General features: G+C 40.7%; 1 protein-coding gene across 1 annotated transcript; it reads right to left on the bottom strand.

Annotated features, from left to right (window-relative positions):
• Nucleotides 1–3,273: 3,273 nt before the first annotated feature.
• On the bottom strand, nt 3,274–24,059 carry CCDC80 (coiled-coil domain containing 80). The gene is made up of 8 exons (XM_041411020.1): nt 23,616–24,059; nt 21,340–23,231; nt 17,068–17,224; nt 13,039–13,175; nt 12,263–12,411; nt 7,943–8,046; nt 6,270–6,350; nt 3,274–4,295 (listed from the first exon to the last, which is right to left on the bottom strand). The coding sequence occupies exons 2-8, from the start codon at nt 23,221–23,223 to the stop codon at nt 3,949–3,951; spliced, it is 2,859 nt and encodes a 952-aa protein (XP_041266954.1). The 5' UTR covers nt 23,224–23,231; nt 23,616–24,059; the 3' UTR covers nt 3,274–3,948.
• Nucleotides 24,060–25,326: the final 1,267 nt, after the last annotated feature.

Here is a 25,326-nt window from a genome sequence, read left to right as displayed (position 1 = left end):
AAGAGTGAAAGTACTGTTAGCTTTAGATGGCTTTGCATTTACGTGAGCAGTAACATTTTACATGACGTTCCAAAGACCTTTGCCTTGCATCAAGTGAGAACATAGAAATCAGCCAAGATCATACTTCTAAAGACACAGCATCAAACTGAAGATTAATATCTTAAAAACCATATTTGACCTTTGTGCCTGAAGTATCTGCATGAAGAGACAGGAACTATGGAAATGACTGATCTTCAGCTATTATGAAGTGCATTTAGTTCTTGCTTTCAACTCTTGTCCTGCTTAATGATTTTCTTTTCTGTAAATTTCTCCAGTGCTATCATGCTTGATTTATTTGTCAAAGTCTACGTTGCACAAAGGTATTGGTTATATAACTGTTGATCCAAGTTTTTACTCATGCTGCAGATTTGGTTCTGTCTAACATGTAGAAATCTTTGTTATCTTCAGGTTGGAGGTCTCAGAGAAATTATGTTGGGTGGCTAGGCAGGTTCCTTGTTATGATGAAGATCTGTAGCAACAGGAATGTTAACTGATGTCTAAAAATGGGTAAGGATCTGCATCCACTTAGCAGTAACATAGGGTAAATAGTAATCCAAAGCATAACAAGCAAATGTTTGCAGCTGTGCTATCCATGGCAATGGTAAAATTTAGTGTATAGGTGAGATTTGTTAGATGAAGTGACTGAGCAATTGTCAGCTGGAGAGCAGCCCTGGTGAGCAAGAGGGAGCAATTCTATGGAGTTACATGTTTCAGATAGATCATGTGAAATCTCACTTGATTAAGTACTTCCACTATATGGAAACTACTCCATGTTGGAAAGCTTAACTTATATTTGCTCAAAATTACAATAGGGAAATTTATGAGGATGTTTTTGGAGAGCAGCATTGGTTTGGCACACAGTCTTTAATGAATACATTGGGCAGAGTGCTCACGCTCGGCTTTGATTTAGAGCCCAGATTCACAAATGTTTGAGCTTAATTGCTGCTAAGGGTGTTATGTTCCTCCCTCTGGGTCTGAGGAAGTAGTTGACAAAACATCCCAGGAAGAGAGGTGTGTTTGTGTTCCTCTTGCTTGTAACAATTCAATTTAAAAAGTATTTATTTTGGTTAATTTAATCTATTTTGTGAATGTAGCAGCTTCAAAGACAGACTGTGGATGAAAACAGCTTGGAGCTGAATCAAATGCCATAAATATGTATAAGAAAATAGATTTTCTGTATCACATAGAATCTTCCCACTAAGATATGTTGAAATAGGACCTTAATCTCAGTAAGTCTGTCCTTGGATTGATGCTGCAGGGACAGATCCAGTGATCTGGATTTGTTTTACCAAATGAAGTCTTCATTTGGAGAAATATAACTCCTGAATGCTTATAGCCTGCAAGATAACAACATGTTGTTGTTGAAAGAATATTTTGGCTTGGTGCTCCTTCTGACTTTGCTTTTAGTTTTCCATAAGGAAAAGTGGGTTACAAAATCAGGAATTTAAATCATTGCTTTAAGTTTCTGCTGATTTTGTATCCTTTTGTAATGAAGGCAGAAATAGGCACCAGAATGTAGAATAATACAGAGTCTTCTACAAATTCTGTGAATATTTGGATGTGTAGTTTTGGTTAAGAGCCCATCCCTACCTCCCTTGATAAGTGCACAACTTGTTTGGAGTTGTCTTTTTAATGCAGCTCCCACTGAATGCCTAGGCTGGGTTTGGTACTTGCACAACTTGACTTTGAATTTCAGACAGGGGTATTAAAAAAGACTATTTGGATCAGGTGCTGCACTCTTTTTAATGTAAGTTAACCCTCACAGCACAGGACATTTAATTTATGTGATTTGTAATGTGAGTTAAAAGGGCTTTCATTTAAAGACTTTACATGAAAACCAGATTACAGGAAAGTTTAAATGAACACCTGCAAGAAAATGCTCCAAGGGTGTGTTTCTTTTTGTCTACAGGAGGTGCCTGTTAGGCATCTGGTATATTTTCCTCTGCTTTTGCTTTAGGCAAGGAAAGTTAGGCAGCTGACCTTGATACAATAATGCAATGAGCTCTTGTTTTCTAAAAGTGAGCTACAGGACACTCCATTTTCTTCTAGAAACCCTTCCATCCTGTAATTCTTTTTAGGTTTTTTGAATTTCAATTTTTGAATTTTGAATTTTTGAATTTTGAATGTCCACTGCTTTCAGCTGTGGAAGGGCTATTGTCACTGAGAGCTCAGAAGCTCTCTGCAGGCAGCAGTCCTCTCAAAATCATTCTGTCAAACGCCTTCCCCCAGTTAGCTCCTGTCACCTGAGAAAGATTAGTCAGGAGCTGTACCCTGCACTGACTAGAGCTTGTGACAGGGAGGGCAGCCTGCCCCAAAGAGTGACCAGGTTTGTAAAGCTAAGGCCTTTCTGACATTCAGGAGGGCAAGTAATGCCTGATCCTTTCTGACTTAAATTTCTAAAGAAAGCATCTGGTTTTTCGTGAATTTGTTGCTTTAGCCAGTTTTGTTTTCATCTGGGGGAAAAAAAATCAAGTCAAAATGAAGAGCATGCGCTGGCCAACTTAGAGCTGTTCCTGTGCTACTTCTGTGATGGCAACACCCAGTACAAGTGCCCTGTTGTGTGCATCTATATGTGATGTGCACCCACATCATGGATTATAAAAAGAAATGTGATGGGTCAGGCACACCTTCGACATCAGAAGTGACCAATGTACCATTAAAAAGGCTGACATGGTATCTTCACTTAAAGATATTCCACAATCTTTCTGCTGCATCTTTAATGTTTAGAAATCTAACCCAAATGGCTAGAAACCATGACTTTACATGGTTGAAACCATGGCTATGCATGCAGTTTCTCACACTGGTTTCAGTAGGGTAGGGTGGTGCTGCAGCTTCAGTGCCCAAAGACATCAACCAGAAGGGAGGAAAAAAAAAACATTTCTGAAAGTGTGGCAGAAATAGATTAATCTCAAATACTTTTATAAACATTTAATCCAGATCACTTTTATAGGTGAGGGTATGAGAAGAAGAGGTAAAAGAAAATTTGAAATTTAGAGTAACAGTTTAGTTAAAAGCATTATTATAGAGAGCTAGTTACAACTCATTGAAAATATACTTGAATGAGATTTCTTTTCCTGATGAAAATTGTGCTTTTTGGATTTCTGTATTTCAGACAGTACTAGCCCTGGTTGGTGTTTCCACTTAGCTCTCATTAACTTGGATTTAACAGTGAGGTGGGCAGGACCTAAGAGAACAGGGATCTCAACTGAAAGAATAAATAGCCATGCAATAAGCTTTGTAGTTAAGAACTTTACATTGTATTCTATTGGAACAAGTTCTGCCATAGCCATAAATCTTATTTTCATTCATAAAGGCAGCTAATTACAATGGTAATGCACTCTAGAAGGGATGCTGTCTTTTTAAACATGCTGTTTCAAAAAGATTTTATTACTGTTGTTGTTATTATTAAAGAGCATGCCCCATGTTTGTTTCTTAAATTTTTCTTTTCTGGGAGAGACATAAAATATGTTTTTTCTGTTTCTCTTCATAAGCATAATGAAATCTCACTTTCCAATAAATATACTTTTTTTTTCTCCTTAGAAAAAGTAGTAAAAAACACATTGTTGGACAGTTTGTTTCCTACCCTACTGTAGTGCCCATGGCTGGGGCTGTCTTTTGTTTCGTTTTAATACAAACAGCACCTGCTGATGGCCTTTGTTTATAAAGGTTTAAAAATATAAAGGAGTCTTTATTGTTTAAAGCTTCAATGCTACTGGTTTGAATTGCTTCACTGTAAAGGCTTCTGCATTTTTTGAGAAGGCAAATGGCCAAAGTCCCTTGATTGAACAGTAGAAGAACGAGGCACGGATATCTAAGTGGCCTGGGAAGATTTTCTGCAACTGGCCACATATTGCTTGGATAGCTATTGGAAGGCAGACACGGGGGCAGCCAGAGGCTAAGTAACTCTGTTCAGTATGGATATCCATGGTGGTAACTTCCGTGGTGACGGTAGTCATCTTGGTAGCCTTCCTGGTAGCCCTGGTGGTAGCTGTGGTAGCCGTACCCACCATACTCATCATCGGGGCACTGCATGCCCAGCGACTGCTGGATTGTCATTTCCTGGCGCCGGAGCTGCATGGAATCAATCAGGTCATACACAATTGCCATAGACCACATGGGAGATGGATACCAGGATTTGACGTTGCCGTCTTTCCCCACTAGAAGCATGGAGAAATATTCCGGGCTAATTTGGAAATAATTCCGAATGTCTTTCACCAAATTAGCTGGGATGTCTTCTCGGTCTACAGTTGAGCTTCCTAGAAAGTGATCACAGAAAATCAGCATTAATGTTTTGTTTAGTCAATGATGATGATTTCTAGGTAAAAAAAAATAGCAACAGGAGATAGGATATATCCCAAGAGTTGGCAATATAAGCTTCTTGTCATTTGCAAGTTCAGATCCATTTCCTGGATCTGAAATGAAATTACTGTGAACTAAGGATGCATTTTTAACAGCTTTTTTAAGTTTAGTAAACTTGTTCTTATTCTTTATCCTGAAGCTACTGAAGTGTGGTACATCTTTTTGTCACCCAAAATCCATTAATTACTTTGATGTCTTTTCAGCTTGGGTCATCAGTTTATGTATTGCAGAAGGCATATGTGCAAAACAGTAACAGTGAAAGAAATTAAAAGAATCAAAGTGTGATAGAAGAATTACAGGATATAGAACCTATAGAGCCTCACTCTGTCAACTGTCATGATGTGTGAGGTATGGGATGTGGTAGGTGTAATTTCCTTTTCAATGTATATGTTTTAGGGTAAATCTGGTGCACTCCAGGCTTTTAAGTATGACATCTGCGTTGGACAAATGGGTAGAAACTGTAAGACAGTAAGTAAACTAAGATCAGTAGGCACATACATACATAGTTGGCTTGGCAACAGGACTCTTACACGGTGGCACCCTGCCTTACAGACTTGAGGTTCTCGAAAGAGATCAGCAAGTAGGTGGTTAAGGGTGTCCTGGCTGACAAAGGCTATGTGAATTTTCAGAAGGCTTCAAAAGGTCCTTTGATAGCATGGTTGAAGTAGAAGCAGGGTGGGAGTGAATGTCAGTGTTACTGCAGAGATGGATAGGGATTTAACATTCACCTTTTTCCCCACACAAGAAATAAGAGGAATCAAACAAAGGTATAGGGGCCAAATAAAAGGTACCTCTCTAGAAGTTCTCACAGTAGAACACGTGCTAGAAGTCAACATGAATTCAAGGGGAGATTAGACAAAGATCTGTTGATCTTAACAAATAGGAGCTATAAACAAAGTCATGAAGCCTCCAGTGAAAAATCAGTGGAGGCTGCAAGAGTGTTGATGGAAGAAGTCAGACATCAGCTTCCTCTGCTTATTTTTTACTCATACATGGTCTTAGTGTTCCTGTGCTGTAGAAGGACTAGAATGCTTTCATGCACAGAGTAAATAAGCTGCTTTCTGTCTTTGCTCCTCCACTGATGGAGGCAGTTGTTTGGATTAGGTAGCAGAGGAACCCACAGCATCTGACAGTGAGACTCTCTTAAGGATCTACCTGGAAGAGCTTGGTGGGATGCAAGTGGAATAGTAAAGAAAGCTTATAAGATGGGTAAAGACTTTTTAACAGCGTCCAGAGACAGAACAAGGAGTATTAATTTTACACAGAAACAGGGTAAATTTAAATTAGATATAAGAAGAGGTGTTTTAGGATATGGGTGGTGTGACCCAGGAGCAGGTTGCCCATATGGATGGTCTGTCTCTGAAAGTGTTGAAGGATAGGTTAGATGGGGCTTTGAGCAACCTGATAAAGTGAAAGATGTCTCAGCCCATGGCAGCAGGTTGGAACTAGATAATCTTTAAGAGATCCTATTCACTCTAAGCCATTCTGTAAATATAAATGAGGGATCCATAGAGGAGAATCTGCTGAGTGTGTGTTCTGTTAGCCCTGCAAACTCTTGAGCATGTAAAAAGGCACAGACATCCCTGTCTTTGATAACAAGGTTAGCAGAAGAGGTGTCTTGGGGACTATAAGTTTAAGCAGGAAATCAAAATGTGAGATGAACTTCAGATATTTGTCCTTTTCTTTCCTGAAGAACCCATAAAATATTCAGCGCAGAAACACCAAGAAAGCTTTTTGTTTGTTTTTGTCTAATTTCTTGAAAGAAACAAAAGAGGAAAACAGTCATCCCTCTAAAGAAATTACAGCAAAGAAGTACTCAGCCCTGTATAATGCCCTTCATGGGTAATACTGAAGAAACTGGAAACAGTCACCATTAATTGGATACAGCTCTAAGACACCTCCCACGTCTTCTCCAACTCCCAGCAATTTGAGGATAGTTATGTGGCGCAGACCTGCGGAGGAAATAAAGAAGGGGTTTGGGTCAGACCAGATCTTTGGGCAGATTTCAGTTTAATCAGTCAAGTCTGTGCTTGCTACATTAGAGCCCAGTCTCAGCCAGCCCTCCAGGAGAGTTATTGATTTCTATGGACTCCCTGCCAGTCACGTAATCTGCCCAAACATAAGGACAAGCTGATGTGTTGAGTAAATGTGGTATCAGTTGCATACAGCTGTTCCAAGGACAGTAGCATGGTGATGTGGTTCTGTAGCGTAGGGATACAAGCATCAGAATTGCCGGTAAATTGCAGAGGCCATTCTCCAACTCCAGAATATTCCTGCACTGTTTTCTTGACTAGTAAAGCTTTTACTTATCATACACACAGCAAAAAATTATTTAGCGGCAACATAACCTATGCCAGTTAAACTCTGAATGACTGCAGGGAATAGCTTATGACAGATACTTACTTCTTCCATTTGTTCTGCACAGAGGCTTGGACTGTTGCCTCTGCTTTGAAGAAAGACCTTAGGGACAGGAGGAACTGTTCATGTAATATGAGTCAGTACAAAATAAAAAATCTTTCATGTAACTGCTTTTATAACTTGCAGGTAAGATGCTTGGAAACATACCACTTAGTTAAAACATCCATTGACAAGTGCTTTAGAAACTCACTGGATTATGTTCAAGCTACCAAAGGGTGGGGATACTCAACTGTTTTGACTATATTTTATTCTTCAGAAAGCATTTTGCAGTGGCCTATGTCGCAGTTTACTTTGGTACTTTCCAAATGAGGTAGGTGATGCTGATGCTCTGAATGAAAGCCAGGTGATTGTGAATAAACAATAATACTGTGCAGATCTCCCTTCTGGTGCAATGGAATGCATTGAAATAGCAGCTGTTGAAAGAGACCTGTTTCATTCTGTTGAAGGAGTTGAGTCCAGACCCTGTATGGTGTGTGCGTTGTTAGGAGCTTAAGGAGTAAGTCTCTTTGCACTTCATGACATGAGGACAGAAGAGTGCCTCTGGGTCTTGCCCTTAGTTGTCTCCTGGAGGAGCCCTTCTCTCTCCACTGACTATGTAGGTGGACCTTAAATACCCAATTTTGGGTCTGGGAGGGTCTTTACTGGATTGAAATGGATTCCGTTAATATTTCTACAGATTTTGGCAATGAAGCAGTAAGGAAAAGAAAAAAAACCTCTGATGTCCATGAATCTCCCTGATGCCTGCCCCAGTTCTCAGCTGGATTTTAAAGGATCTGCCCTTACCAAAACATTTTCCTTGTATTGTTAAATTGTGCAGTACAAAAAAGCCCCAAAACAACTATTGTTCTCCTGAAGTACAAGCCTGAAGAGAAGCTTTGGAGTGCTAACATTTCCTGCTACATTAGTGTAATGTTTCAAAAATGATTCCAGGGAATGCTTCGTTTAGCTGTCTTAGCTGCTAGCATGCTGTACTACCTGCTTAACACAATCTTCCATTTGGATCTGGAGGAAAGCTTTCAGCTGTCAGACTCAGACTGCCCAGATTCAAACTTGACCAAAGGAATCCATCACATCACCAGGAAGGATGTGGTTTGGGGGAGCAAGGATATAATTCCTTCTGACTTACCAAAATTGCAGGCTTGTCCACTGAGAGCAGCAAGCTGCTGGGAATAAGCCCAATCTTCATCACTGGGAGCAGAGATCACCACCAGGCGCCTTCTCCATCGGAACCTAAAAGAGAGTGTGGCCATGGACATGACATGTGACTCAAGTCCTTCAGCATTTCTGTTTTCTGTCGGGTGAGATATGTCAAATCTCTCACAACTTCTAAGTAACAGCTGGATAGGAAATCTTCCCAGTTCTGTCCATCACTGGGAGAGGATAAAGTTTCATTTGAATTTTACAGCTTGTTTTGAACTTTACAGCTCCAAAACTTTCAAAGAAACACCTGCAGGTCTGCTGCTTCACCAAACAAACACTGCAAAGTTTATGATCTCTGCTCAAAGCCCTTCAGTAGTTTCAGCAGTACTGAGAAGTGTATATTCAAGAGAGAAGGATTCCTGTGGAATTCCTCACTAGGCATTTAGCTTTTACCTCATTCACCACTGCTGGAACTGCACAGTTATTTTGCAGTCCAAGGGCTGTCTGAGAATTAGGGTGGATCTTCATTTCAGACATAACTCATACTTCTGTTTAAATAATCACTGACCTCTTTTTTCTTTCCTGCACCACATTTGCACAAAATACCTTCGACATGGCTCTAAATCTGAGCTTGTTTGTCAGTTTGTGGTTGTGTCAGCCTGTGGCTTTATAGGGCATGCATGGGACAATAAAATAAATGTTAGAATATTTCTTTAATAGGGACTGCACCATCTATCCAAGATTTTGCATAAGGATCGCCTTTCTTTCCTGTCAAGGAAAGGCAGTGCCATAAGGACACTTGAAATTTTTAAAAATTCTAACCTCTAGAGGTTTTTAACACTCTCTCAACAACTTGTTTTTTAAATATAGGTACTTCTCCACTTAACCTAAATAAATCAGATTTATAGGAATTTGCAAAGCTGCAGAGATGTTTTTACAGCAGGAAATGATCTTTTAAATGGATGCAGATGTTACTCTGCTATAATAATAGCCTGCTTTTCTGCTGCACCATGTGAAGATCTCAAAATGAAGGCTAATGCAAATGGTCAATTCTGCTTCACTTAAGAGAAGCTGAAGATAAGGTGGGACTTGTTCAAAGTCAGAGAAGAAGTTGTTAGAAGAGCAGGGCATGCTGATATCTTTGCTTTGCTTTGTTGATTGATACTGATGTTTGTTTGTTGAGATTTTTTGCAGGACAATGGACACGTACAACATATGCACAATCCAGCCTTCATAGAAACTGAGTAAGGTCACCATGCCCTTGAGGGACACGAAAGGAGAAGAACACGCTCAAAAGCAGACAGTTCAGGATGCAAAGGCAGACAAGAAAACCGCAGTGAGACGCCTGAAGAAGGAAGATTAACTAAAATTAACTGATATATTAAAATGCATGTGTAAAAAGGATTTAACCAATCATGTATTAGCTTGAGACGTGAACAATAGAAAACAGCATAAGTATAGCTTGCTTTTTGTAATAAACTGGCTTCACTTGATCATATTGGTCATGGCGTGATGTCCCGTTAATGATCCTCCGCAATATTTGTTTACAATTAGAAAAATAAATCCTAGAAAAGCAAACCTCCTCAATTTTCATCTTTCTCAGGAGGAACAGCAAAGAAACTTGAATGTGTATCGGTTCCTCTGGGTCTGGATTGAAGGCACTTGAGATGATAGCTCATGTTCGGACTCAGGTGTTTATTATTTCTTATCAGTAAAACAGTCTAACAACCATGAGTTCGGCAGCCTTTCATTAGCAAGGCACAAAATGGGTAACAATCTCTTGTTACAAGGTCTTTTAAGACTAAACTATCCAATTAAGAAAGAACGCCTAGATTGTTTTCCCTTTTAACCCAATAACTGATCCCTGGAAGCCCGTAATGTGAACTTTTCTGTCCAATTACAAAACACCACTCAAACCCATGAAGAAGAAGGAAGAAGAAGGTGAAGAAGAAGGAGGAAGAAGGTAAAGAACAACCTGCCTCCACCCTAAAACCTCTATCTTGCTTCATATTTATTTCCATATTCTAAAACCCCAAACTCTAAGTTTTCCACCCTGTGATATTACACACTTCTAATCAACTACACACCTGTAATCCCAGTACTATCAATCAATTTTGGGAGCCTTCTTCACAGCCCCGGGTCAAATGCAGTGCTCTCTTGCAAGTCTGTGCCTTTCAGCACAAAAAGTTTAAAATTCTCAGCATCCAGGTTCCAACAAATGTACATGTACAGTTAAGTGAATAGGAATGAGAAGCATTAAGAATCACATATGTGAAGAAAAGGAGGGAAACTTTGTGTCATGATTCTGCAAGTGGCGAACAAAATAATCTTTAATTTTGTGTAGAAAAGCATCAGGTTACTTATGAACAGTGAGTGAGAATGTGGCAATTGGATCATATTTTGCCTAGGGAAAAACTGAGTCACTTTTAAAATACTTATATATACATATATATATATATAATTTTTTTAAAATATCTCTTTTGGAGTTAAACAGAGCTGAAAAGTGTTGAAAGCCATTCAAGCTGTTTATTCCCTGGGCCCAGGAGCACTTGGTGTGCTCATCTGGGACTACATCTTAGAAATTAATTCAGTTGGTCCCTCACAGCTGTTAATTTGCCAACACTAATGTACAGATTTCTGCTTTGTTTCTGACTTCAGAAGCCATGGACCAATACTCCTGAGAAATCGTGCAGACCCTTCCCTTTGTGGATTCTTTCTCCTCTTCTACCTGTTTTGCATCCTGTTCTGATGTGTGAGCTCAGAGAGCAGCACAGCCAGTGTCTAGATCTTAGAGGAGGACTCACCCCCAAATTTAAGGTTTTCTTCCTTCTACATGTGCCTTTTAAGCATTACTCAAGCTGGCTCTGGCTCACATGGTCTAATTTCACACCAGGTAGGTTTTTTAAGAACAATATTTGCATGTTTATAACTGGGCTCTGCAGGGAGCAACACCAGGGAGATGATGCCAGGACTCTTGTTCAACTGGGAACATGATATTGGACAAAGCTGGAATTAATTTCACTGGGAATCTGACCAGTTAATGTGGCTAGAGAAGTCCACCCAATATTTAAAGCTTGATGCTTGTTTCACAGACAACTAATGCATTCTGTGCAGCAGTAGTTCTGTTCACAGATGCAGCATTCTGCATTTTTCGTGCCCAGTTTTCTAATGTGTGTTTATTACTAGGGCTGTTTGCAAGCAAAGAAGGATTTGGGGCCTCTCCCTTTCCAGCACACAAGATCTTTCTTGTGCTGATCAGCTGTTTCCAAACTGTGGTTCTTCTTGGTGGTCTCAAGGATGAATCACTGGGACCTAAACAGGAGGTGGTGAGGTGGGTGGGGTGGAACTTGTTAAAGGTTCTCTTTCTGTTGAAGTGGCCATTGAATTTTAAAATGTTTATGAACCAACAACCTATTCATTTACTTGTTGCTCATTTCCTCCTCATCATAATCCATCATGCTGCCTCACTTAGTTTTAAAGCCTATTTTAAAGCTTATTTTTAAAGCTTAGTTTCAAATTAACAGTGTATTCCCATGGATTCCCATAGTAGGTGAGGAGGATGCAGTTGGAACAGATAAGGTCTAGAATGATGGCGTAGCCCTAATTTCATGTCAGTTATCCTGTGATAATTGAGAGAGGGCTGTAGATGCACAGCTCTTCTGTGGGTCTGAATGCCCACAGTCCAGAAAAATTTATTGCCTGGAATTTAGGTCTCAGGGTAGAGTAATAACACAGCATGTAGGGATTGCATAAACAAAACTTTCTGTAGAAGGTCTCCAACATTTTGCAAAAGACATCTGCAAGACCTTTAATGATATGCATGACTAATACTGGCAAAGACAAACTGTTATCTCAAGGAGGATAAGAAGGAAGTTGGAGAGAATTAATTGCTGATTTGAACTGCATGGGAGGGATTAGAGTGGGATTAATGAGATTGGGATGGTTGATGATCAAAACACATAAACACTGTGCTTCATACATTCAAAACACTGAGCTAGCATCTGTGAATTAATCCTTATTTGCTCTTCTAATACAAATCAGTTTTGTTATCTTCATGTCAAGATGAGGAAACTGAGGCACTGAAAATCAGTGTCCAAGATTTAGTTCATCAGGAAACATACTTCCTGTCTTTCAGCATTCTATACAGCATTCAGCTCTGGCTGCATCTCTATATTTTCTTAACATTGTAAATACTGAGAAATCTATATTTAAAAATCCCAGAAATAGTTACATGGGTATTTTTCCAGTAATAATAATTAGTAAATAATTAGTAGAACTAGCAGCAGATAAGAACAGAAGGTGATACCTGGATAAGAAGCTCTCAAGGGATTGCTTCTTATCTTCTTTGCAGACAATGCCCTCTTTTTTCTGTCTTTCCATGTCTTTAATTCTTGATTGGAAGGTGTCAATCAAATCAAACACAGACTTCATTGCTATGGGTACTTCATAGTATTGCTGTTAAGAAAAAAAACCAAGACAGGTGGGTATGAGGATGCTCATATTAGCAGCCTTTCTGCATGTATCACAGCACTGTAGGATATTTAGAGATCCAAGTATTCTAATTTGCACGCAGGCAACAAGGCCTAAAACAGATCAGAAAATAGAATTGTTTTTGCAGTCAGACTGCCCTTTGGAAGTGGCATATTTTCACTATTTGCCCCAAGTGATAAGGCCAGGACATTGCAGTTATTATATTCTTTTGTAAGGCCATTGAACTAGAGGATTGCCCTTTTGCAATGTGCTGTCATCCTGTTGAGCAGCCAAACTGTGTGTTTTAGAATGGCAGGTACTACATTAAAACCCTCTCAGGCGCAGGGAGGTTCTGTTCCTCATCATTCCAGCAGAAACACACAATTCCTGAGACCCCCTAAGTGCAGAAAATGAAGATAGCTATCTAAGTTCTGAAAATTTCACTTACTGTTCTTTTGCTTGTCCTCCAGCAATAACCAGGTCCTGCATCAATATCCTACGTGCCTGACATGCAAGTGAAGTATAATTTCCTAAATTTTTCAAATTTTATTTCATATGTTTCCAATGCATTTTCTTTCAAAAGAGCTGAGTTCAAAGAGTTGAAACCCTCACCTTGACCCTCATGTCAGTGTCTGTCAGCACCATGAAGAAATCATTGTAGGTCATCCCATACTCTTTCCTCAACTCACTGATGAGCTGCTGGTCCACAAGATCTTCATCTTCTACCACTTTCATGGGCTTTTCATTGTCTTAATGTGAGGCAAAGGAGAAATAAAAATAGTTATGGAATCACACAGCACTCTGCCTTTAATTTTGCCCCAAAAGAAAAGGGAGAATTCATTTCTCAGAAACTCTCTTCCTGCTGCATATTCAATGTATTACAAACCATGTGTGTGAACTTTTCATTCATATGACTTTTAACTGTCTTGTTTTCCATCCCAATAGTCTTTGAAACTCAGCTGATCCTAGGGCTCATGCACTTCAGTTATTTATCCTTTGTACATTCTTTTGAGAAATCTTGCTTTTTCTCTGGAAAGATCTTTGAGATTTTTTTCAATATGCTCATACATGTATATGCATGTACTAATCATTTCACCAGCTCCTGAAATGTAGCCACTTCTGCAGTGGAAAATATAAATTTTGACAATGTGCACCATGTGCAAATGAAAAGCATAGGTGATTTGGTTCAGTAAAATACAGCTAGAACAGCTTGAGGTAGGCCAGGGCAGTAGAGTTAACCTTACCAGTCGTAAAAATTTACATGTAGTGACTATAAGAAACCAGAAACTGTTTAACATGTCTTGAATGCTGCAGTGCTGGCAGCATACCTCTCTAGATACCCCACTTTGGCATTCCTTCCTCCTTCTGCTTGCTGATTCTAGCAGCCTGACAGGCAAAAACTTAGTTTTAAGTACGACTTGTACCTGCTCAGTGGTCCATTCTAAGACAATATTCTGCAACAATGAGAAAAAGACTTATGAACACAGAGATTTGAAGACAAGCTTGTGGAGCTACTTAGGTTCTTTACATCCATTTGGAACCAGGGTGCATTGCAGTCAGGTCCTGAAAGTCTCTGTGTCATCAGCACAGCCTCAGCTGTAGCATCCAGCACAGCCCTATGCAACTGCAACAGTGCTGAAACAAGCTTCCATATGCAATTGTAGGTCTGGAAAGCTAAGGACAGGCTAAACCACACACCAAGTTTAGCTGGACACCGAGAGCTCCCTGCAAACACTGATTGCCTATGCCCTGTGGCACCACTATGAATGTTATCTTCCTATCCTCACTTAGAAATCCCAGCCATGGCTCAAGTGACCTGCCTGAAGTCAGAGACACGGCAGGACATCAAGAAGTGGAATCCAGGGGTGCAACTTTTCAGTCCCTTGCTTGATAATTGTCAGCAAATAGAGATATGATTAATTGATCCAGGTTAAGCACATAGCAACAAGAAAGATTTTAGTCATTATACAGCAAAGGATTTAAAATAGTTTTCTAAACATACATGGCTTTTAAGGAGCATACTGATCTGATTCAAATTTTGCAGCAGGTCCATCCTGTGTACAGATAGAATGAAACTTCTGAATTAAAATTTTGGGGAAATGTCTGAATTAGAATCTGATCTTTAGGTTTCACACCTTGAAGCCACTGCTTACAAAAAAAAAAAAAAAAAAAAAAAAACAAAAAAAACCAGCAAATATTAAAATTTGGTTATACTTATCACGTTATATATCTAATTTATATGAGTTTTCATTGTTATATGTACCTCAGCTCAAAGTTTTATAAAGAATTAACAAGCAATGCTATGAGCTTTTGATTGGCTGGATTGCAACATGTGCTAATTTTTTATCCACTTCAAAATCCTGCCTCAGGTGCTTGATGAGTGAGATTTATGTATTACTAATGGCAAGTATGACCATTAAAACATAGACTAAAATTTCATGTTTAAAAGCCAAGACTATCTCTTATGCCTAGATGGAGATAGAAAAATGCAAAAGTTGTTATTGTGAAATGTGATGGGAAACAGCTAAGGTACAGGAGTACCTTAGACCAACTGACCTATGGCACCCTTCTGCTTTAAACTCTAGATATCAATATGAAGTTAGCCATTTAGAGTTTCCTTTTTAGGAAATTTTCCTTCAAAACTTACAATGAAAAGAAGAATATTAAATTACAGAGCGATACACAAAATTCTGTATCAAGGAAAAAAACAATGCTACAAAGGCTGACCTGCCTTTCAAACTTGGAAATTATTTCTGTGGAGAAAAAAGAAGAAATTAATCTCATTGCTTCTTTCCTTCCAAGTCACTACTTGTCCCTGACCCCCTCCTCATAAAGGACGTCTGGGATCTGCATGAAGATCCACCGGATCTGAGACTACGCTGCTACCTGCAAAGTCCTTATTCTCTTTGCTTTTTCTGTGAAAGAATGGAGAAACATTTCTCCCTACACCTTTGACAGCTAGACAGGCTGGGGAGATGACTGACAAGCTTACAAAGAAGGTTGTTTTAGCAGTACATTGGCCTAATAGATTAAGTACATGCTTTGATTATAGGATGGGTAGCCAGGGGCTGATGTTTAAAAAAGGCTTATTTTAAAAAAGGCTTAATTAAAGCCTTGTTTCTCATGGTGAAAAGAGACCACATTTGCTAACTTGGGCTGAAGAGAAGACCTCTGCAGTGACACTCAGCTTTTGTGTCATTCCAGTGGGAAAGTGGGAAATATTCTCTGGTATCACTGTGAGCTACATTGACCACTTCTAAATGTGTTTGAAATTTCAAGTGAAAAGTCTTTTCTGTTGACTTTTCTGTTCTTGTCTTTTGCATTTCAGTCCCAAGGTGCAGCACTGCGAGTAGACCTCATTATGCTGAGGGCTGAAGCTTCTCACTAGAGAAACATACTGTGTACAAAATGTTTCTTAGGAGCTTTTGCTGCCTTTGATGCTCACAGAGAGTGAGCCTTGAAGGGGCCATACAAATAGGAAGGGTGGAGGAGAAGGGGTGGTAGAACAAAAAGATATTTGTATTATTTATTCGTATTGTGTGTATTGCTATAAAGCTCAGGATTTGGTGTTTTGGGCAAAATTGTAAGGTGAATTTCATGTAAGGTTTAACCTATACCCTTCTAAATCTCCTGTTTTTCTTCAACAATTTAATTCCTCCTATGAGAACTCAGATGTTATATACACTTATGTGGTTTGGGGAAAGTTTGGATGTAGGTTAAGTTTGGAACAGGCTGAAAGAGTATGGTCTGTGTCAGAGTGAATATCTGAATATTAGCCAGACTGGAGCTAAATATAATCCTAAACAGTCCACTGACAGGCAGATTGATCTAGGTACACAAAAAGTAACCTTGAGTAACCTTGGCCTGATGTGGAAAATCCTGTACTGCTCCAGATTTGTCAAGGAGGTTCACGAATGGACAGTCTGGCAGGATTTGTGACTCACTGTCACTCGGTGACACAAGGCTAGATCCTGTCTCTCTGAGAGTAGCAGAGGCACAGCTGGAAGCCAGACATAAATCTGTGATCTTCTGGCCATTTATATGCCTGACCTGAAACACCCCGCAGCTGGTCAGGCCCTGAGCTTTCTGTTCCATCACGCATCTTTTCCCAAGGTTTGGTAAAAACAGATGAATTTTGAGGGGAAAGATGTGGTGGCCTTGTAAGCAAAATTAGAAGCTTTTATTCTATTTGGAGTATAGAACTGTAGAATATTTGTATTTCTTTGGCTTAATCCAGCAAAGCGCTCATGATGGTGTTAACCTTTAGATTCAGACAGAAATGAGATAACTCAAAGATTCAAGAGATACCTAGGCTTAAGTGCTTTGCTGGACTGCAACCTGAAGTCTTTGTCCAGCCATTATTGTTGGAAAAGGACAGGTTTTCACTGGTGTTGAAGGGTGCTTCCCCTGAAGCTGAATACTGACAGCAGTTGTTTTAAAGCTCCCTAAGAGATGGATGCCCAGTGTCACCTGTCTACATAGAAAATCTGAATGTGAAGAAGGTGGCACGAAATATGTCTAAATGAGGTACTTTTCAGGTCCTGCATAGTCTTAGATTTTGACCCAAGCTGGGGTGATTTTTCCTGTTGCTGTCTGTATAGTGCTCATGAGATGGAGAGAAAGTATTAAAAGAAAAAGAACCTAGCTGGAAGTGGTCAATTTTCATGCTGCTGTTGTTCATGGTGCCAAAAATTGTGATGACTGAGATCTTCCTTGTTGCCATCTTGCAGAAGCTCTCCAGATACTCGTCTCGCTGCTGTACGTACATGGTGTTGTCCACCTTGGGGGTTGTGATCAGCTGGTTGGTGGCAGAGACAAAAGAGTTTGTTTAGTACAAGGAATGAAGCACGTGATTGTTTTACTGAAGGACAACTAGTGGCTGTCTGCAAAGCGGGCTCTCTTTCCCACAAAGCTGTTATTTATTTCTGTTTGGAGTGTACCTTCGTGCCCAGGCCTGACCCAAAGACATTCAGCCAGCTACAGGAAAACCTTCGGAAGCAGACACAGCTGGTTGCACCAGCTCCTCTACTGCTTCTACCACAATGCAGGTAGAAGAAATATCACGATATTTTACAGAAAGCCGCACACTCTCCTTCCATCCCTTGCCCTGCCAGGCCCACCAGGTCTCCCTCACAGCCTTCAGTGCCGCTCTGGCTCACTCACAGGGCAGCTCTCTGCCCTCATCCCACGGATCAGGCACAGCTCCGCAGTTTTGACTGCCAAGGGGTGAGTACAGCTAGGGCTACATGAGTGCTTATCTAACTGATGGCCATCTAGGAAGACCTTCAGGACTTGCTAAGGCCGCTGTGACCTCATCTGAAAATGACTGATTTTGCTTTTCTTTGTTCTAAGACACTTTGCTCTCTTATGGGACTCATACTTGCTCAAAGGCACAGCTGTGGGCAAAAAGGAAGAGGAACAATTACAACAACAAAAGTATAAAAAGCTCTACATTATACAGTACTTACTTCAAAGCCTTCTGAGGATTACAAATATTTAATTTTTAAAAAGTTTAGAGCACTCAACTCAGATCGTTCATCAGTGACTGAAATGAAAATATTCCAGGGAAGAGGTGTGCATAACAACATTCAGTGATCCTATGCAGCAGTTTCCAGCAGAAAATGCCTAGGAATGCTGCAGCTCTAGCAATGTAATCATTTTATCTGGCAGCAGTGAACTGCAATCAAGAACCTGCCACTGATCCCCCAAATACAAATGGAGCTGGAATACAGACTCAAGTTTTATGATTTAAGGTTACAAATAATGACCAAAATTCTTCAATTACAAATTTATACTTTAATCTGTAATAGGAGTAATAAGTTTTTGGCTGCCTTCTGAAGTTTGTGGGGCTGAAGGCTAATTTTTACTGCACACTCTTTCTAAATCCAGTTCATCAATGTAAAAATATTTCTAGGCTTATAAAATCTGCCTCTCATTTATGCAAAGGTCCCTGGCATGGCTACAGCTTTGGGACATTAAGGTGAATGAGAGTGACAGACAGAAAGAGGATTTGGTTTCAGGGCTACAGCTTGTAACACATTGCTTTTAAAATGCATATAAAAATCTTCAAATGAAAAAAAAGGATTGTGAGAAGGGCTTGAGGACTGAGATGAAAAACAGACCATTGGTTTGTATTGTCTCCTCCTCGTTTTGGAGGTCATAAGCTGGAATGCAGAGTCAAGCCTGAATCTGATCTGCTTCATCAAACCTTGTAGAACAAAGCAAATTTCCCACCAAAGCTTTGTGCCAGGTCTGTTTTAACCCAGGCTGTATGTGCACTGTCTCTATCAGTGTTTGCATCACAGAATCACAGGATGGTTTGGGTGAGAAGGGACCTTCAAGACCATCTTGTTCTGCCAGGGACAGGGATACCTTCCACTACACCAGGTTGTTCAAAGCTCCATCCAGCCTGACCTTGGACACTTACAGGGATAGAGCACCCACAACTATCACTCTCCCTCTTTTTTATAAGCTCTCTTTAGGTACTGGAAGGCTCCTATAAGGTCTCCCTCAAGCTTTTTCTTCTCCAGGGTGAACAATCCCAACTCTTTCACCCTGTTTCCATAGGAGAGGTGCTCTGGTCCTCTGGTTATCTTCCCGTTCCTTGTTTGCATGCGTGTGTGTGTGTGTGTGTGTGTGTGTGCATTTGGGTGTATATGGAGTGTTACAAATAAACTGTCAGTTGGCATTTCATCACCACAGAGAAATAAACAAAAAACCCAAACTCACAAGGCCAAAATTTCTAAACATTTGTAAGACTGCAACAAAAGCCCCACTTACAGAGAGGTGAGGCTGTTGGACTGAAAACCAATACAGTTTTTTTTTCAGTTTCTGCTCCTGGGACCTATATTTGTCATTAATTGAACTTAACCCAGAATAATTTCAAAATTCCAGATGTTTGAAATTCACACTGAAATCTGAAATTGTTAATGATGTAGAGCTTAAAACCCCAGGTCCTTCTTAAAAGATGTTTGGAAAATGACTGAATGAATGTCCTTGAAAGCCAGTCCAAAAGACAAAAATATAGCAAAGCAATGGGGATGGACTTAGTTAGAGCCACTTCTGCAGCAATGTGGGCTAATTCTCTAGAGAGGGAGTTTAAAGACAGAGTTAATTGTAAGGATTTTTCCCCTAAGGGAACTGAAGAGTTTGATTGGAAGGAATGCAAATAGGCATGTGTGTGGATTCAAAGAAGCTTGAGAAGTTCTTTATTTTCCACATGTGCCATGAGCGGCAACCAGAAAATAGAGTTCAGCCACTGCTTTTGCTAATAACCAAACCAAACCTATTCTTCAGGGCTTCAGAGTAAGCAGGTTGAGGATGTTATTAGATTCTGGAAAATTGAGGTGCAGCATGGCATAATCATTTGTCTTCAGTGAGTTCTGGCCTGATAACCTGAGATTGTGCAACACTTTTCTCAGAGATCCAGCTGTGAGGTGGCCCAGTATCAGAAGGCTCAATTTTCAGACAATCTTTTAAGTTGCCAGGACTGTGGTGGTATTATGGATTAGCAGCCTTACATCTGTGAACTTTATTTTGGTTCTTTTATTTTCAAGTTTGTTTATATTTGTCCTGATGCTACATATATTCTTGAAAACCACAACATTGAAATCAAATTTCAAGGATCCCAACTTCTACATAGTTTCTCTCTCTGAGCTTTTGTTTTGGCTAAATATTAGTTAACAAGTAACTAACAGGCATTATTTGCAAAATTCAGTCAAGTTCAATTTTTTAAAATATATGGCTTTTTTCCACTTCTAGTGCTAGCTCTACATATTCCCTACATCTTGAAGAATGGGCATGGGGAGAAGAAAGTTGCCTTGTTTTCAGGCCCATGAATCATCAGCAGAATGATTCATTACATTCCAATGGTTGAAACCTTAACCTGGCATCTTCGCTTGGCACCTTAGCTATTTGTACTGGAATATGGAGCATGAAAGTCAAGGGCGTTTGAAACAATGACTATTGGACAATAACTGTGAAACAGACCAGCTTGCAGTAGGGTAATTGCAAGAAACCAGCTCCCACAATAATATTTTTAAAGAACTGTTTTCCAAAGTGTACCCTGCAGGATATGTGTCATCTGCCAGAAAAAACATTTGTACTACAACTAAAACTGTTTCCTGTCCCAGGTGAAGTGGTTTTTATAAGTAGTTGGAAAAACATACAGTGCTATAAAACCTGGAGACAAGTAACTCCAGACCATGCTGAAGTTCTCAGGCTTGAAAACTCACTGGAATGTTACAGTTTAATACAAACAGCAGGAGAAAAACCCAAACGAAAATAAAGTTTGCACAGGATCTGTGAAGATGTCTAGGAGATCTGAATGCCAAATTCTTATCAAATCTTAATCCCAAATTCCCCATCCCTCAGGTCACCTGATCACAAGCCTTTGTGCATATCCTCAGTCAGATGTGCACTAGCATTGCCAAGCCACCTGGCCTGCTTCCAGCTTTAGGACACCAGCACCAATATGAAGCAGGTGTGCCAGCTGGCAGGACAGGCAGAATATTGAAGCGTGGTAACTTTGGCAAGTACCCCAAGGAGACAAATGGATGTAATCCACACTGGAACCTCATTTTATTGATCATAATGATACAGATCCTGACACCTACATATCCACTGGAAGCAAGGTAATCTGATGGCTATATGATGGCTCATGGAAGTGGCTGGGAACAGGTTTTATCCTAATCTCTGGATGACTGATTCTTATATTGCATGTAAGATTTCCAGTATGAGGCTGTGAAACCTGTTGAAAACAATCATTTAGGTCTACAAATTTTACCTCTTAAGATAAAAGCACCAAAAAAGAGTGATAGAAACCCCCTATAACCTTGTAGTTCCACATACTTCTCCTGTGAGGGAGATAAGACTTTATTTAAGTAATAAAATTCAGATGAATGAATTACTTACAATGAGTCTCCTCTTGCCTTCAAAATATTCCAGGAGGTTAGTTACTGATTTCCTGGGAGGCTGTAGGAAAGTCTTCTTGTTAGACTTGGGAAAATCCTCATTCTCAGTCCTGCTTCCCTTCTTCTTCTTACTGCGGTCTTTGTCCTGCTTGTTCTTTTTTTCAGCTTTGACCTTCTTGGACTGCTTCTCACTCTTTTGCTGCTTGTCAGGTCTGTCCTTCTTCTTCTTCTTCTCAGGTTTATCCATTCGGTCATGCTTCTTTGATTCTTTTCCTTTCTTTTGGGGAATATTTCCCACTGCAAACTGTTCCTCTAAATGGGAACTAGCAGGCTTGCTAGGGTCGTATTTATCTTCATACTCATTACTGAGTATCTTTTCTTGCGTCTTCTTTTTTGGTGGTTTTGTCTTAGTTGGTTTGTGTTGCCCAGGTGTGACATTCAGGTCCCTGTGGTTAAAGTCCTTTCTGTCAGTTCTGTTATCTTTAAATCTACCCATGTTTGCCTTTGTATAGTGCACTGAGGGAGATGTTGGGAGTTCTGTGAAACTGTCATAGCGGGCAGTCTTGCTTGGTTTCCGTGTGGCTGCCAGTTGTTTCTCTTGGTGGCCGCGCTGCCGGTCCCTGCGGCTTGTTTTCCACACAGGAGAGTAGGAGCCTTCAGAGGCTGTGACTTGTGGTGTGGTGGTATCAGGGACTCCTGGCAGCCTGTGGTACTCTGTGATGGAATGTGTCTTCATGGTCCAGGTCCTCTGTGTGCTGGGCAGGGGTGTGGTTGTAGACTGGCTGGCTGCTGTCACTGCATGGATGGTGGCACGAGTAGTCGTGGTGGGAGGGAGGGTAGTGGTCCTTACTGTAGGCAGAGGAGTGGCCACTGTGGTTGTCATTGGTTTCCTCACTATTTTGACCCTTGTTGGTTGATGATTGCTCTTCCTTGGATCCTCCTTCCTTGCTGACACCTGGACATGTTCACTGCCATGGGCAGGCTGCATGGTACCCCCATTATTGCCTTCCTCAACCACTTGCCCCTCCACCCCAGCTGCTTTGCATGTCTGGATGAAACCCTTCTGCCTCATCTTCTCAATTTTTCTGATGGGGTTCTGATCAATGACTTCATACATGGCCTCTAGCCTGACTGGATAAGGATACCGTTCCTCCACTTGCAGGGTTTTCTTCAACAGTACCATGCCAAATTTCCCTTTCTCTAGTTTCAGAAAGCTCAGGAGCTTAGGGATGAGGGCAGGATCTAGTGGCTGTTCCAGGATTTTTCCTTCATTGGTTATCCTTCTAACTTTTCCCCCTTCTTCCCCTTCCTCATGGAACAACACAATCTGCTGGATGTGCCTCTCAGCCAGTTCACAGTAAACATCATTTTTCAGCAGGCTCATCATGAGCCGGTAGTAGCCCTCAGAGGCATGGGGGGCAGAAATAACCCACACCCGATTTTTCCCAGCAAAGCTGGCCAGGATATTGGGAGAACTTGACCCTGAAGGGAAATGTACCCCTCGTGACTGGGTGGCAGAGGATATCCCTTCATCCTTAATCATCTTGGACTTGGGGTATTTGGCTGCAGCTGTGAGTCTCTGTACCAGTCTCATTCTGGTCCCTGTGCCCCTGGCCTGGGAATGTCCTTCCCCTTGCAGGAGATTGGCAGGTGGCTTTGGAGGTGCTGAAGAATCCCTCTTGGAGACAGGGTGTTGAGGATTCGGGCTTGAATTCCTCGGGGATGCTCCAGACCTTCTCAGGAAGCTGCTTGAAGCCCTGTAAGCCAGGGGCACTTTCCTAACTCCATGGCTCCCCCTTTCCACTAGCCTCTCTGTCTTCTCAGAGCCACACAGCAACCATGCTGCCCACAGCAGGGCTAAGCTGAGAGCTGGCCTCCAGTTCATTGTGCAATCTGTGTTCAGTGGGGGGAGAAGGAGAAAAAATAGATGTTAACAGTACGATGATATCTTGCACAAGTGATTAAAAATGCAAAGCACAGACTGGCTATTTAGTGTGATTTATAAGTGCTTGATTACACCTCAGTCCTGCCCTAGTGGCTTTGTAAGTTTTACAGTTATTTTTGAAAAAAACACAGAATGGATGACTTTATGAAAAAATGAGATCACCCTTCTGTAACACGATACCGTCTGTCTAAAACGACACTGTGATCTGCATCCTTCTCTCTCTCTCACTTTCCCCGTTTCTCTCACACTCTCACTATACACACATGCAAAGACACACAGAGAAATGGTCCCATATAGAGAGCAGAAAGACAAGAATTTGACTTGAAACTTACACTCTCAGGGACGTTCCCCTGCCAGAGACGAGTTCTCACGTCTTTTTCCTTTAAAAGGAGACCAGTGCCATACAGCTTTACTGTTGTTCAGTGATTTATCTTTACGCAGCACAACAGATCGCAGAGCCTGTTGTGCGTCTTATAACTTTCTTCTTCACCTTCTTGACAGGCGGGATGAGGTTAGCGGAAATTTCCTTTGTGATCTCTGCTTCTCCATTTACCTGCAGGTCTGGATTTTTGCTGTACCGGTTATCCACACAGGCAGGGATTTCATTTAAGAAAAGGGAACTTCTGGTTGCTCCAAGTCCCTCTCTTTTAAACTTCCCAAACCTCCTCCCCGCTCCTTCCTTCCTCAGTCCCGTCTAGCTCCTTTGTTTCCAGAGAGGAAAGCACCAGCACTAATACATTTTCCAGGCTGAAGAAAAACACAGGAATGTGATGCTAGAAAAAAAAAAAAAAAGAAAGAAAGAAAAAAAAAAAAAGAAAGAAAGAAAAAAAAAAAAAGAAAGAAAGAAAAAAAAAGAAAAAAAGGTCGCTTCTCTCTTCCCTTTCCCCTTTCTCCACACTTTGACAAAAGCAAACTAAAACACTCGTCTTTTTTTTTCTTCTTGGCTGGCCGCGGTCCCAGAAATGTCAGGGCAACCCCAGCTCAGCTCCGAACCAGCCTCAGACAACGGTGGCCACTGGAAATGGGAGAAACTTCACTCAGGACTTAACAGCTCAGCAGAACCCGCCTCCTCCCCACTCTGACACAGGGAGGGCGGAGGAGGAAGGCTCTGGGGGCTGAAACGCTGCACAGCATCACAGCACTTCAGAGAGGGTGACTCCAGCCTTAACTCTTTCCTTCACACATCCCAGCTCCGTGGTGTTCTCCGACCTCAGCTTTTTCTTTCCTCCCTCTCACCAAACGGACGCTGTCTGGATAAAAAAGTATGTTTCTCCATTAGTCTCAGTAACAGCTCTGGTGTTTAAGAATTATTATTTAAAACCTCATTATTTCTGCCTTGTCTTTCCCTTTTCCTTGGTTTTTTTTTTTTTTTTATTTTTTATTGTTTTCTGGGAGTTCCTCAGTGAAATCCAATTTTTCTTCACTTTCCAGCCAGTTTCTGTTTCAGGTTCTCATGTATGTCGATATATTCTTTCCTCAAACATCATATGGGCATGACTGTTTGTTAATTTGTAGTTTTTAAAGAGATCGGGTTGTTTACTATTGCACTAAAATTAGAGTCGTATCTATTTCCCGTGAATGTGCACCAGCACTGGGGAAAAAGAAAAAAAAAAATGAGAAAAGGTACAAAAATACCTGCAGAGACAAGGGTAAAGGCAGGGTCATGTCCTTTGCTGTCCCTTCATGTGTAAATGACACCATTCTCTTGAGCTGATGTAAACTGGCTCAGCCTTGCCGGCAACACCTGGTTTTAGCTGATTCACACTGGCTTCAGTGTGCCGAGCACCCTCAGTGTAAAACTCCACTTAACTGTAGTAAAGGGGTAGCGCCTAAAAATATCCAAGACCTTAATACTGCTTTAACTGTTTTCCAAGATTTTGTTTATTGGTAGGGATGCTGTTACGTGTCTGTGATAACACACTGGATTTGATCTCAGTTATATTGTCTGGAAGTGAAGGTGCACCTTCTACTTTCCTTGAAATTAATGTTTCAAAGAAAAAATCTTTCCTTTCTTTCTATTTTATTTTCTTAGGTATTTTTTAA

This window comes from Onychostruthus taczanowskii, unplaced genomic scaffold (assembly GCF_017590055.1).
Source record: "Onychostruthus taczanowskii isolate IOZ18803 unplaced genomic scaffold, ASM1759005v1 scaffold34, whole genome shotgun sequence".
Taxonomy (NCBI): Eukaryota; Metazoa; Chordata; class Aves; order Passeriformes; family Passeridae; genus Onychostruthus; species Onychostruthus taczanowskii.
Note: the sequence above shows the minus strand (reverse complement) of the source record. Positions and strands in the feature narration are given on the sequence as shown.

Bases quoted from the DNA above. Each gene is read 5' to 3' on its own strand.
- CCDC80 (XM_041411020.1), bottom strand. From the start codon at position 23,223: ATGAACTGGAGGCCAGCTCTCAGCTTAGCCCTGCTGTGGGCAGCATGG. The intron at 13,176-17,067 runs GTTCTTTTTCTT...CCTCACATTAAG, and splicing joins AATTGACCACTTCCAGCTAG to ACAATGAAAAGCCCATGAAA. The intron at 8,047-12,262 runs GTATCACCTTCT...ACTCTCTTTTAG, and splicing joins CTTGAGAGCTTCTTATCCAG to GTTCCGATGGAGAAGGCGCC.